The 15,335-nt window shown below is 40.9% G+C and overlaps 1 protein-coding gene across 2 annotated transcripts; it reads right to left on the bottom strand.

The window, feature by feature from the left end:
- Positions 1–2,213: 2,213 nt before the first annotated feature.
- Positions 2,214–11,113, bottom strand: LOC143400887 (serpin B9-like). 2 transcript variants are annotated; one of them, XM_076857849.1, is made up of 6 exons: positions 10,946–11,113; positions 7,435–7,572; positions 6,501–6,618; positions 5,027–5,169; positions 3,994–4,146; positions 2,214–2,880 (listed from the first exon to the last, which is right to left on the bottom strand). In XM_076857849.1, the coding sequence occupies exons 1-6, from the start codon at positions 11,111–11,113 to the stop codon at positions 2,479–2,481; spliced, it is 1,122 nt and encodes a 373-aa protein (XP_076713964.1). In that variant the 3' UTR covers positions 2,214–2,478. The 2 variants fall into 2 exon arrangements, with proteins under 2 accessions (XP_076713964.1, XP_076713963.1); XM_076857848.1 differs by having other exon boundaries at positions 3,994–4,149.
- Between the last annotated feature and the right edge of the window lie 4,222 nt (positions 11,114–15,335).

Genomic DNA, 15,335 nt, shown 5'->3' on the forward strand with positions numbered 1-15,335 from the left:
ACAAACAAACAAAACAAAAACAAACAACACACCATGAGGGACCACTTCACACCTATTAACATGATCATAATTTTTAAATGAAAAAAAAAGCAGGAAATAAGGTGTTGGTGAGGATATGCAGAGAAATTAAACTCTCATACATTGCTGGTAAGAATGTTACATGGTTCAGCCAATGCAATTGTGTTTGAGCAACCAATGCATACTTCTTAAAAAAGCTAAAACTACCCTATGACCAACAATTCAGTTCCTAGATATGTATATATGCAGATATATGGGAATGATGGGAAACTGGTATTCAAGCAAATTTACATGAATGCATTTTCATAGCAGCACTATTTAAAAATAGCCAAAGGGGTTAAAAATCCAAATTCACATCACTGGATGAGTGAATAAAACAACTGTGTTATACTAAGTGAAGAAGCCAGACACAAAAGGTCACATATTATATGATTCAATTTACATGAAAAATGCAGAATAGGTAAATCCATGGAGACAGAAAGCAGATTCAGGGTTGCCAGAGACTGGAGGGAGGAAGGGATAAGGATTTGCTGCTTAGAAGATATGGGGATTTCTTTGGGGGCAATGAAAACTTTTGGGAACTTGACATCTTTACCCATCTTTAGATGATACTGGACTGATGAAATGTGAATGTCACTGTGATAAAAAATTCTAAGAAGAACAATAAAGTTGATGATATTCAAGCATTAAAAAAATTATAGAGCTCATATATAATCAAATTATTTATATTGCACTGTAAGTGGCATAAGCATGTGTGAGATATAATCACAACGCTTGCAGACTTTAAGGCCTAGAGGACTGAGAATAATTATTAATAAATAATGCAACTACCATAGGCAGTTATTATTAAATCTCAAAGACGTACATCTGATTATGGAGAAGAAGATACATGTCTTGAAGAAGATGACACATGAAATGAACTTTAAGGGCTGAATGGCATTTAACTGTTGGGTTGGAGGTAAATACAATACTAGGAGGCAAGGTATCCTGGCTGCAAGGGGGTCACATGGTGAGTTCAAAGCTATTAAACCATCCAATCTGGTTGTCATAAACACTATATAAGTTGGGAACACACATTAAAGATCAGGTGTCTGTGACTCTGTCCCCTTGTGTCACCAGTGCCTATTGCAGTGCTTGTCATATACCTGGTGAATGGTGAATGCCAAAGGAAGATAAAATTAATATGTGTTAATTTTTTTTAAGTCCTGGTGCCAGGAAAACTGGAATAGTAGCAATAGTATTGACATGGCTCCCAGGCTACCAAGTGGAGCAGCCAACCTACTGCTCTATGCTGAGAAGCTGCAGCAGTCATGGACTGGTGGAGCAGAGGAGTTTCAGTCTGAGTGGTTCAGCAAGCTTGGCCTGTGGCTTTGTGGAGCCCACCACACAGATGCGGCAAGCTAGCACCCAGGCAGGCCAACTCCAGGTGAGCTAGCTCCAGCCAAGTCAGTGCCCAGGCCCGCTGACCTGTCATTCTTTACCTGCCAGAGATGGGCACTGTATAGATGCCAGCTACAAAAGCCTGCTCCCCACAGCATTGCAACCCCATCTATAACTTCAACCTCCCATTTCTTGACCTGCCACAAGAAAATGGAGTGGGGCAGACTTGAATGAAAGTTGGAACTCAGAAATTGATCAATAGCATTCTTAGGTTTCCCAACCCTAATTAGCATAAGCTTGGACCAAAAGCAGTGAACCAAGTGCTATATAAAACCCTAGACCTGCACACTCTTGTCAGAGAAAACCTGCTATCATGTTCCTGCTTGCAGTGAAAGAATGTTCCTGTTCTTCAATAAGTTCTACGTTTACCCTTCCTCATCCAGGTGTGTGAATTTCATTCATTGACTTCACAAGACAAGAAACCAGAAAGAGGAAGAAATTGAAGGTGAGCTGCTAAGGTCTATTGCAATACTGTGGCCATGCCCACCATTAAGAGCCACAACACTTCTCAGCTACAGAACCCCACAGCTTGTGCAGACACCACCTGCCAATAGAACTAGTGAATCAAATTTCATTTCAAAATTCTGGTTTTAGTATTCAGCTGCATTTATTATTATTGAGCTATTCAGGCTAACGCAAGTGTGTGGCAAGATGTGAGGTGCCAGGAAAGCACAGCATAACACCAAGTGTGAAATGAGTAGGAAATACATTTGGGGACAGCTAGAAAAACTTTGCAAACTATCCTATGGCATCTGTACTGCCTTCAACCTAAATACATCAGGAAATCAAGATAGCCTATTATTTGCTAGGATCCTGGTTCCGTGGTACAAATGAGTGGGCAGTATGGGGACAGCTGAGTGTGGTGCATTATGAGATCATGCTGGCAAGTTGTTCAGAAGGTTTAGGACCCTGCCCTCAATTTCGTAATTGATTCATATATAGGCCCATCCTTATGGAACTATAGAGGGAATTTGGGGACAGTGAGAGAGGGAAACTCTCCATACAGAGGAAGTACAACCCTTAGGGAGATGAGAACCTGCCACAGAACAGAAGGGTGTTAGTTTTGTTATGCCTAATGAAGAAAAGAAAGGGGTGGTCAGCACGGAACCTCCGTAAATAGGCTGCACAATATTCCATCTCTTCTCCTGTAACCGCTGCAGCCTCAGTGCCTTCTTCATTCACCTCCACGACACTCTTGTGCACAACCTTGGACAGACACAGGTCTGTCTCAGTTGACATGGCAGACAAGTCAGCCTGGCCCTGTTGGAAGGCATCGACCATTCCCAAACGCTGAAGCACAGACTCCATGTCATAATCCTCCTGCAGTTTAAATCTCGGAAGGAGAACTTCCACGTCAATATTCTTCATAGAGGCTGGCTTGGTCCAGGCTATGAATTTCTCAAAAGTAAGGTTATTTTCCACCTGAAAGACCAGAATCACAGGCTCACATTCAGACTTTAGTGTGTATCTACAGACCACACAGACATTTCCATGAACATTCCATGTTGACTGTCCACACAGGATGGGTGGCTTCTTCAGCTGCCCAGAAGCTTGTGAGGAATCTGACTTGTCCACTACCCCACGTGCTATCCCATTTGTGACTTCCCTGCAGGAAGACTGTGGCTGCCACTCCTTATCCATCCACTGTAGATGTTTCATTCTGACAAGTGTCCAAGCCCAGTGGATGGCATATCTAGTGGTATTTGTTAGTTTGAATGAGGCTTAGTTTTGCAGATAATGAACCATTGCTGGTAAGGAAAAAAGACTGGAAAAGGAAGGGCTCTCAGTGTGAGCCCCTCCAGGAGAGGATATCTGCCTAATGTGGGATGTGACACTGTTTGTGGAAATTCATTGTCACAGTTGGGAACTGGACAAAGGAAGAGCCCATAGGGTGGCTCTGCTTACAGACTTCTTAGGTCATCCCTTTCCACTGCCACCATTGAAAGGATGGTTGACTCTCTCTATAGGGATCATACCACAAGGAAGCAAGGAGGACAGGGAAGAGCCATTTGGGGCTGTCTTTGGTTCCGCCATCTGAGCATCGGACCTCACACCTCCCTAATTGCCACCATTCTCCCCTTCCTGTTTGTTAGGTCAAAGTGTAGGATTGTCTCAACCTCTAGCATAGGTTCTTAGAATTTAAATATGATGCTGGCAATGGTGATGCTGATGAAATCCATCTGGAGAGAGTTTACTGTTTGTCAGGCAACATGCTAAGTTGTTACAGAAGCTGCCCCCACTGTGTCCTCCCATTACCACTATCAGGCACACATCATCATTTTCCAATTCTAGCAGTGAAAAAGCTGAGGCTGAGATGGGTTATGTCATTGGAAGGGCCTCACATAGAGTAAAGTGGAAGCCAGTCTTGAGGAAAACTGAGCTCTGCAGGCTGAGTATGTAGGCATCACTCACTTGAAGGGCTAACACAAAGGTCGGAAATGGTGGTGGAGCTTTCATGAAAAAGAGCAAACAGCATAACCACATTCTTGCCTCAGAAATTCTGAGTGCAAAGGTCTGCAGCCCCTCCTGACTCACCGAGCTGAGAAGCACACCATCATCTGGAAGCAGAATGATCATGCTCAGCTCCTTGCTGGCGTAGGGCAGCTCCAACACCTGTGTGTGCACCTCATTCACGTAGCCGATGTTAAAATAGGCTTCCTGACACATCATCTGCACTGGTATTTCCTTCTTCTGGGAGGGATGAACAGATGAGCACAGAATTTAAAACAGAAAAAAAAAGGGGCAAGAAAACTATTCAATGAATGGTGATCTAGCACTGCTAAAAATTAATAGTTATCTAAAATGTGCCTTTCAAAGAGGGGGAGGAGTTAATGCATACAAGCCTCCTATTGCATTAAATTTATATTTTAAGGGATTAGGGAGTTTGGTAAACTATTTTTACTTCTGCTTTAATTGAAGTTATACCTCATAGTTGACAAAGTCTTTTACAACTCATTTTTAATAATTGAAAGCAACAAATGTTGAATTAATAATGATAGGTTATTATTAACAACAACTAACGGCAAGCTTATTTTAATTTTAAAAAATTAATTAAAAGTCTGGGTTGTAGCTCAGTGGTAGAGGAGCAGCACAAGGCCCTGGGGTTGATTCCCAGCAATGAAAAAGCATAAAACAAAACACATCAAAAAATCTTAAATAAGAAAATGTGTAATCACATTCCCTTGTTTGACCTGTCCCATGTTTGACATGTGTGTGCACACACACACACACATGCACGCACAAACACACCCACACACACATATATATAAATATCTCACCTATTTTTTGTTTATTTTCTAAGCACCTGGGTTTACAGAAACCTATAGTTTCCAGAATTAATAGTAGCAATACATGCATAAGAGTTATCAGAAGTAGTAAGGCCTGTAAAGGTTGCAAACAATCACACACAGCAAGTATTATTTTTTCATATAATATTTAGTGAATTTAAAATTCATTAAGAGAGATAATAAATTTGAAATTATTTTTAACCATTTATATCTTACAAAGTTAAAATTTTCTATTCAATTTCTTCACCAGACTAGCATGATATTTTAAAGATTCTCCCTACCTGGTTTATTTTAAAGGGCATTTCACACGTGCATGTTTTGTCAAATGGCTCGTCCCATGTTCCTTTGAAGTAGATGGCATTGACAAGAACCAGCCTGGCCTGCTCATCAATCAAGTTAGGTGGCAACAACTCCTGAATTTTTCCTTTCAAGTTAAAGCAGAGACTATCAGTTGCTTTTTATGAACCCGTGGTGAATAAGCATGACACAATGTCTTGGAGATCCAATTGGGTTTCAAATATGGTGTTCTGATGGTTATGTACAAAAGTTAAAAATTCTAGCTATGAGTGGTTTTGATGACAACAGACACTAGAAGAGCCACCAAGTTGAAGATGGCGAAAGACTTCCAAGTCACTGGAGGAAAGCAGGTTGGGACAAAGCAGAAACTTGACACCAGGTTGGAGAAGAAGACAAGCAACAAAGGAGAGAGGGGCTGGGTAGGAGCTGACATTACCTGTTGTAGGTAAGAGCAGTGTCAGGTCTAAGGCCCTGTGGTCAGGCCCAGTTTTAACATTGTACAGCTACCTGGCAACATTCCAGAGGCAGCCAGAATGGATGGGTCCACACAAGGGGCACAGGAGGCGTTTCTGGACACTATTGGAAGAGATATTATGATTGCATCCTCCTGGTATCCCTGGAACAGATAATGATTTGGGTAGGTGGAGGTACTTCCTTCTTACCCTGGATATCAAAGGGTATGTTTCCAAGGAACTAAGAATATTACTTGCTAATTTGCTGCTTCAAGAGGGCACAAGAAATAAAATTCTAAGAAGAAACTGAGGAAAGAACTACCTCTATTTTTTACCATTTCATTTGTTAGCAGAAATACAGATGTTGTAAGTGGTACAAGTGTCTGAATGGTTCAAACATGAAAACCATCATTGATCTTGGGGTTGTTCTTAGTCTGTGGAATGAATCAGCCATGTGGCTCAACATCAGGCTCTGTGGTTGACTGATGTAGTCTAGGCTTCTCAAGTCTCATGAAGGGCACTTAAGTGAGAGAGAGGAAAGAAGCAGTAGAAGTCAAGTTCACATGTAAAAGTGGGAGGAATGCAGTCCAAACTGACCCCAGGAAGAGGAAGGCCAAGGGCACGACTTGGAGACGAGCTGGCCACTGAGCTTCCCCCAGAGAGGACAGTCAACTGCCATGTGAACATTACAGGACAGTGACAGTATGTTCTGCTGTAAAATATTACATGGGAAATCTGGCCTATGAGTTGTTTTTTTTTAAACACTTTTATCATTCACTCTGGTTCCAGGAGAACTGATAGCATTAATCCTCTGGTTTTGAATACCTGAGCATTGATCAGATTTTTTGTGAGCTACTAAGGTTCACACACACCATGAGGCTCAGCCAGGCCAACGTGCTCTGACCTCCTACAACATCAGTGACATTAGCAGTGAGGAGATAGTTAACATAGGGAGGAGAGGACAGAGCTGGGGTGGGAGGAGAGGGAAATGAGTCATAATTCTGACCTTTTGTCTCTTTTGAGACCCAGGTGTTTATATGCTCCCTGGACTTCTCTGTAGCTTCAGCAAAGGACAGCAGCTCCAGCTCCACATGATAGAACTGAAGACAGGACTCCTTAAATGTCTTTGGAGAGAAAAGTGTTTAGTGAAGCCATGTTGCTAAATAAAATGTCAGTGAGCTTCAAAACATTCTCAATGCCATCTACATGCTTTTTTAAAATTAAAAAGAGCACACAGATCTTTTAAACATGATCACATCTTAAGCTACTAGATGTTGAAATAACTAAGTTTGTAAGGAGGTATGTCCTGAGCCCTGAATAACCTGAGATATATACATGAAAGAAAATAAAATTTAGATATGGTATAATTTGAAACAATACAGGTATGATTATAAAATTGGGGGTCTTTAAAAATTTTACTATAAGTTTCTCAACTTCTCTAGGTTTTGTTTCATTGTTTGCTTGTTTTTGAAGCACTGGGGATTGAGCCCAGGGCCTTAAGCATGCTAGGCAAATGTTCTATCAGGCAGCTATGTCCCAAGGCATTGTTTTCTTTTTCTTTTTTCCATTTCTTTTTCAGTACAGGGATTGAACTCAGGTGCACTCGACCACTGAGCCACATCGCCAGCCAAATTTTGTATTTTATTTAGAGACAGGGTCTTACTGAGTTGCTTAGCTCCTTGATGTTGCTGAGGCTGGCTTTGAACTCATGATCCTCCCGTCTCAGCCTCTTGAGCCTCTGGTGCATGTGCCACTGCGCCAGTCGTTTTGTTTTTGAGATAAGGGTATCACTAGGTTGCCCAAGCTGGTCTCAAACCTCCACCCTTCTGCCTCAACCTCCCAAGTGTGCCATCCTGCCTGGTCTCTAGGGTCTCTCTTCTGGGTTGTATATCACCAGGTATTTTAAATACAACTTTTAATGTTCTGCTGACTGAACTTACTGAGAGGAAATCACAGGTCTTCTCTCCAAAGAGCCTGTTGGCTGTTGTAAGCAAGTACTTTGAGCCAGGTTTGTTCACTTGGGTGAGAAGCATCTGGAAGTTCTTATGGATGTCTTCTTCTGTGTTTAAAGACATTGCCTGTGAAGGAAAGCAAGAGAAAACTATCAATTTTGATCTCAGTCTTAACTAGAATTTGCAAACAATTTTTTTTCTCAAATACTGCATGAAATTTTCCTTTGTGAGGAAATAGTTCCTAATTGAGATGTGACACTGGTGGGATAGGCAGATAGAGGGACCAGGAAACTGGTAAGTAAAAGATATGGCTCTTCCGCTTGCATGGAGCTCTCTGCATAGTTTATAGATGAGCAATAGAAAAAAAATGAAAGGGCAAGACAGGTTCAGATAAGGGACTATTCTTAAGTCTTGCATCTCATGGACAGCGTAAATGTATCAAAAATAGAGGGAAACATGCCTGTTCAATTTTCCCCCAAAAAACCATGTAGGTCAAAACACTAAAAATCCATGAAAAAATTGGACAGGAATGCAATCATAATGATAATCTTCAAAAGGAAATCAAAGTATAAAAATGAGCAGTGTCATACATATGAAAAAAATAGAATACTTAAAAAAGTATGCTATAGAGATCATATATATATATATATATATATATATATATATATTTTATATATATACACACAATTTTATGATACTTCATATTTCATAAAATGTGTCACATATTAAGCCATAAAAAAGTATTAATTGACTCTGAAATACAGAAAATCCACAGTTTATATTCAATGACCTCAGAGTAGGGAACTAAATATAAATAACACTACAAATAAAATACCAACCTCATGGAAATTAACCTATTAAGTAACTATTGCAAACACTTTCTAAATAAATGATTGTCAAGAATTTCTTGAAATACTATTTTAACCGTGTAACAGATGATTTAGAAAATCATCAAAATAAAAGTTATATTACCAAAAGGTAATATAACATTTCACAGAAGGTAAGTAAAAACAGCATTCATTATTGTCATATTGCCAAGGAAATAATGAAATAGCAAAGTTTCCAACTCATGATGTTAAAAAAGGTACAGAAAAATTACTAAGGATTTTAGGGAAAAACATAAAATGGTCAATGAGCCTAAGTACTGGTTCTTTGAAGGAAAGCACACATGTCTACACAAAATAGACAGAAATCAGCAACTGCAAAAAAAAAAAAAAATTTTAAAGTACGTAGAAGGCAAGTTATAAGTGAAAAACAGATTACACAGAAATGCATACAGATGAATTGATAATAAATGAAAGCTAAATTATTTTCATCAAATGTAAATTATGAATTACCAAGTGAATATACAGAGATGTGGACACGGGTAAAAGTTGCTCAATGGGCAGTGAGTTTCAGATAGGAGCAAGAGATTCTGGTGGCTGCTGCACAGTAGGTGTGACTACAGAGAATGATAATGTAGGGTACATTTCAAAAAATTGCAAGAAAAGATATTGTATGCTTTCACCACAAAGAAATGATGAATGATTGAAATGATAGATATGTTTACCTGATTTGAACATTACACAATGTACATATGAATTAAAACATCACATAATAGTTACCCTGTAAATATGTATAATTTTTATGTTTCTGGGTATCAGAATAAAAATTTTAAAATTAAATAGTTATTTTAATTTTAAAAAGTGCTGCCCCCCAAGGAATCTAAATATACAGATATACAAAGGAGAAACAATAAAAGATAAGATTCTTGAAAGCTTTGGAGGGAATTTTTTTTTCTAAAAATATTCAACAGCTATATTTCTCATGCCATACACAGTGTCCTATAACATGGAAAAAGATAAAATGCAACTAAATTCATTTCATCAAGTTTATAGATTATTAAGAAGAAAATCTGTGAAAAATAGAACAAAATGCCACTGAATTGTAGGCTGTAATATGTTAAGATGGCAAATTTCATATGTGTATTTTACCACAATTGGAAACTAAAAGCTAAAAGCAATTTCACCTGAGACTGTGATATCACTATGATAATAATAGCTAACTCATGTTGAACATTTGCTTTAGATGAATTATCTCACTGAATCCTCCCATTAATTGAAAAAAAAAACATTTATGCAAAGAAAAATACAGTGGGTTATCAAAGTATAAAAATTAAATACAAAATGTGGACATGAGACTGGAAGAAAGTGTCTCTCATTCTCAGAAAGCTGCCTCTGCAGAGTGAGTCCTTAAGGACTTTTAATTGTTTTTCTACTTTCCTTTTAAAAGCTTTTTTTTTTTTTTTAAAAATAATGGTGTCTTACCACTTACAACATGAAGGAAAACAAATAACCTTTAAGGAGATTTCTGCAGCCTTACAGTTTCCCTTCCTGTTATCAGCAGTAAAGTGTCATGAGCATGTGCTTATCATCCAGTTGAACCCTGGAGGTATGCAGATCTCCCAAGTCACATCTGATAAAGTCACAGGCAATAGTTCTATTTTTGAAATATATGTACTAGATCATCCTTTTCTATAGTCACCAGAATGTCCTGCTCCTAACCTACTGTAACTTAATGCCCATTGACCAAACTTTCCCTCCCTTCTTGTTTTTTCACTTTCATTTGGGAATTCATAATTCACACTTTGTTGGAAAGGGGCTCTCAGTGGGCATAAAACCTAGAAAAAAAAATCCCAAGACATAGGCAGAGAGAACTTCCTCTATGCATAAACCTTCACTCCTTTATCAGAGCAGCGAAATTATTAAAACAAGCAGACATTACTGAAAAGGGTCCTCCAGGAAACAGAAAGTCACCCTGCATCATCAGTGCCTAATACTCCCATCATAAAGGTGTGAGCAGGGGTAGAGCTCAACAATGACACAAGTTTTTAGGCTTTTTCTCAGGCATTTGTCTCCCTCCCCCCCCCAAAAAAAAAAAAAAAAAAAAACCTTAAGAGACAGTGACTGATATGCAATCATTTCTAGATGTTCACTGAATGCTTTTCCATTATAGCTACTCAGGTCTCCATGGTCTATAGAAGTGATAAGAACACACCTGTTAATCTTCCTTTGCATATTTTTTTTATCCCCCCACTCAGCAAGGTAGATTGGTAGAGAAACAAAGCAAAATTTATTAACGTTGCTCATCAATGAATAATTACAGTTGCAAACCTTTACTCCAATAAAAAATAGATATTAGCAACCCAGGACCTCAGGCATGCTAGGCACATGCTTTACCACTGAGCTATACCCCAACTTCTCATCGTCATTTTCTAAACAAATTGCAAGATAAACTATTGAAAGTCTCCTCCAGATTATTAATTGGGGAAACTACCCCTGCCACCCCTCAAAAAATTTCACTGGAGGAGACTCCTTGCCTTTCTCCCCTCCTGCACCTCTCTCCCTGAAATGGTCCAGGCTCACCCCTCCTCCTTCAAGAGTTCTGAAAAAACTCAAGGAGGAGATAAGAGACAAGTCTTGCAGATCAGTACCTCTTCCAGGGTGACAGGAAAGCTTACCTGAGCCATCTGGACCTTGGTGTTGCCCTTTGCCCCCAGGAGGACCATGGCCAAGGCAGAGGAGATGCTCAGAGGAGAAAAAAACACATTTTGTGAAGGTCTGTCTTGACACAGCATCTTTAAAACCTGGATGGCAAAGGTGCCATTTGCTTTTGAAAGAGAATCCATGATGCAGGGTCTGGGGGCAAAGAAGACAGAGAAACACAGTGAAATGGGGCTCAGAACACTGTGTGTGGTCTCTGCTTGGCTTTCACTTTTCTAGTGAACATAGCTATGGAAATAGATTCTGCATGTGAGGAAAGGGCAGGTCCCTGTAGAACAGCACACTGGCAAGGCAAGGAAGAGCAGAAAAGCATGCAGGGAACAGCAGGTGGCAGGTGGAAGCAGAACAGGGAGGTGGTAGATGAAGCCAGAGGAGGTGGAGTGAAAACACCAGTGGGCAGCTCTATGCAGTAAGGCCCTCCCTCACCAGGGGCTGGCCTTAAACCTTGGGAAACCTCCCTGACTCCTTCCCATTTCTCCAAGGTCTCCCCAAACCTATTGTCCAGGCCTTCCTTCAGACTCCTCCCAAATCTTTCTACCCCACTCCACTTCTCCAGCCCCTGTGACCCTGTGCCTAGTTCAGACCACCTGGCTCCTATCCAGAGCCTCTGACCTCCCTGCTCCTAGACTCTCCATTGTGATCAGCTCTTGCTCACTAAAATGCAATTCAAGTGGACTGGGGAGCCTCAGAACTTGGGCTCCCCCATCAGGACCCCAGATGGACAGACACATAGCATCCTGAGAAGGAAGTACTATCTTGAATTGATCCTATGACCTTCCCTTAAATCTCCAGTGGACCTGGAGATAAGCTCAAAAATGCCTTTTCTAAAAGGCTTCCCATCTGCCTGGCCCCATCCCCTGCTCTAGCCTCCCACCTCTCACAGCCTCCACCTCTACCCTCCCTGATCCCCCCATCACCCCTGAGCCTTGAAAAACAGTGATACACAACTTAAAAGACTCCCTACACCATCCCTGTCACCAGGCTCCAATCCCTCCCTCCTCCCTCCTAGGCTCAGCACCAGGAGACCTCTGATGTCCTAGTCTAGAGCTCCCCACTCCCCAACCCTGACTCTTCACTCCTTATTGCAATTCTTTGTCACTTCTATTGTTGCACCCACAAGACTGGCTTCTCCTGCAGGAAAGGTGCCTGGCATCCTGAGTCTAAGCACCTGGAAGTATGCTCAGGAAACAGCAAGAGCTCCATCAATTAGGGGGGAATCTCAGATGAATAAAGGGTGCTGGGATTTTGAATTGGAGACTGAAGATTTTAAAAGCACAGTGACAGGTAAGGCAGAAGTCATGCTGTGACTCCCTGAGGAGAGAGGAGAGGGGAGAAAATAGGGCCAGTAGGAGGGAGCTGAGTTGGAGCTTGAACCCCCACCAGGATGAGGGCCAGGGCCAGCCAGGGGCAGGCAAGAGGCAAGCAGAGAAGCCAGGAGGCTGTGCAGCATCTTTGTCTTCTTGGAATCTCCCTGCCCTGCTCTGGGACCAGCTCCTGCCTTTTGGGATTCTCTTGTTTTGCTCACATTCTGTGTTCCAGGATCCCACCTCCCAGCTGGGGCCACCAGTTTCCAAAACTTGGTGGCATCAGGTTCCCCTGCTAAACCCCGCCCCGCGCAGAGAAACCCTCCCCTGTCACCTTCTGCACCACTGCCTCTTCTACTTGCAGCGCTTCAGGATAAGGACCTCCGAATTGCAGGACCAGGACCCTGATGCTGAGGTCAGGCGGGTTCAGCCTGGAGACTCAGCACTTGCAGAGATCTTCAATCAGCCCTGTTTGGCCACAGGAAATTTCTGGGGAGGCGTCCTGGGTGACCTGTGACTCTGCCAGTATAGGGCCTACTCAGGAATGGGTCACTATTCCCTCCTCCTGCCACTGGCCTCGCCTTGGTGACCCACCCCATTTAAGATTCAGCACCTGGCCACAAGCCAAGTGGAGCTGTTGTGCACTGCATTCTCAGGGAAACCGAAAGAAAAAAACGAATGTCCAAAATCAACAGGAAGAGGCTGGGGCTGGGGAAGGACACAAAACCTAGAACTCTGGGCTTTCCTGCTTCCAGAAAGAAAGGCAGAATGAGAGGCTGGGATTTTAGGGGAGGAAAATCCAGTAAGTGTGAGCTCCTGCCTGACAGGAAGGAGGGATTCAGCTGGATGTATGTGTCTGTTTCTCTTACAGGCTGTTGGTGGGAATGTAAATTAGCTCCATCAGTATGGGAATGGTAGGGAGGTTCCTCAGAAACTAAAATAGGACTACCGTTATGATTCAGTTATATGCTCTTCTCCATGTGTATGTGAAGGAATCAAAGTCAGCATAGTACAGAGGCAGCTGCATCCCCATGTTTATCCCAGCGCTGTTCACAAAAGCCCAGTTATGGAATGAGTCTAGGTGCCTGTTAGCAGTTGAATGGATAAAGAAAATATTATATATATATATATATATATATATATATATATATATATATATATATATACACACACACACACATATATTCATATATATGCATATATATGGCTGAGTTTATTCAATCATAAAGAACGAAATAAGTTAATTTGCAGGAAAATGGATGAAACTGGCGATCATCATTTTAAGCAAAATAAATTAATCTAAAAAAACCCAATATCTCACTTTTTTCTCTCCTATGTGGAATGTAGGTGGCAATAAAAACAGACATAAAAGTAGGGACTAATAGAGAAGGGGAATAGGACCAGAGGTAGGGCATGGGGTGACAAGAGAATTTAAGAAGTAGGGTGGATCTAACGAAAATTCGAATATGCTTGTATAAAATTGCAACAGAGAAACCCATTTTTTTTTGATATGCTTTCTATCCACTCATAATTGTTTTAAAAATGTTTTTAAAAACTGTTGGTTCTAGCTCCTCCCCCACTAATTAGTACTAGTCCAGGACCCTCATAGGGAACACAAGTGTCCTAACTCTTAGCAACTGAGCTCTTTTCCAACTTCTGGTGCTCAGGCTGTGGTGCTGGTATATAATCAGCTCTACCCTTCTCTAGCAATGTGAGAGAAACAGATACTGAGTCAAATGGCTCAGGACATAACTTGTGTTCATCAGGAGGTACAGAGGCAAGGACCACTTTAAGCAAGTTGATTTAGTAGTTCATGTCATCCAAGAGCCACACTCTTCCCTGTCCCTCTTTGTATCAGCTTCATCTTCAGGCTGGAAGCAATTGGAAATATTTCATGTTGACATGTTGTTGTCCCCAGGAAGAGAACAGACGAAATGACTTCCTCTGAAGCAGGGAACCTTTCCCAGAAGCTTGTCCATGAGCAGATCACCCCACCTGTTTCAAATTAATGAAAATTAGTGTTCTCTCCTGAGGGCCAGAATTAGGGTAAGGTAAGACAGATGTTTACCACCAAACATTTGAGGAACACTTACTTAGGTGCCAACTCTGCATTTACATGACCCCGAAAGTGAGGGCCTCTTTTAATTTTGCACCCTAGGTGCCATAACTTTTTGTTGTTGTTGTTGTTTAATAACACCTTTATTAAAAAATCATGCCTGTAATCCCATCAGCTAGGGAGATAGAGGCCGGAGGGTCTAGAGTTCAAAGCCACTCTCAGCAACTTATCAAGATCCTGACACAATAAAAAATCAAAAGGACTGGGGATGTGGCTCTGTGGTTAAGTGCCTCTTGCTTCAATCCCTGGCATCCAAAAACAAACACATAAATAAATAAACAAACATAAATTAACACCTTTGCTAAGATAAATATGCATACCATACTATTTATAAGTATTCTGAGAGGCCTAAATTAAGTTACTGGCAGGATGGAGGGAAAAAAAGGGTCAGAGTTTAACTGATAGTTTCAAGCTAAACCAATGAAGGAAAAAAATCACTGCTGCATATTTTTCCCCATATTTTGAAAATTAGCCATCAAGACAAAATTGCATTCTGGTTATATGTTCTACCAACCAAGAAGCCACAAAAACTTGTCTGTAACAGATAAGATACACCTATCCCAGGTCTTTGTTCCCTTCATGTTTCAACCTGGACCCCCACGGTTAGTGATGGCCTGATGTTTCAAGTATTCAGGTGCCTCTGCACCAGTTGAACTGAATGCCATATTTTAGTCCTTTTATTGTTGCTAAAACACAATACTACCGACTGGGTTCATAATGAAGAAAAGAGGTTTAAAGTAGGGCCAAATCTTCACCACGTTGGACTAGAATCTGACTTCCTTAACAAGATCCTCTAAAGCACAAGAAGTAAAATCAAGAATCAATAAATGAAATTCATATCCCATTTGATTCAAATGTATGATAGGTCAAGATCATTGTATTGTCATGAGCAACTAATAAAAAAAGAATCAATAAATGAAATGGTAT

The sequence above is a fragment of the Callospermophilus lateralis genome, chromosome 6 (assembly GCF_048772815.1).
Source record: "Callospermophilus lateralis isolate mCalLat2 chromosome 6, mCalLat2.hap1, whole genome shotgun sequence".
Taxonomy (NCBI): domain Eukaryota; kingdom Metazoa; phylum Chordata; class Mammalia; order Rodentia; family Sciuridae; genus Callospermophilus; species Callospermophilus lateralis.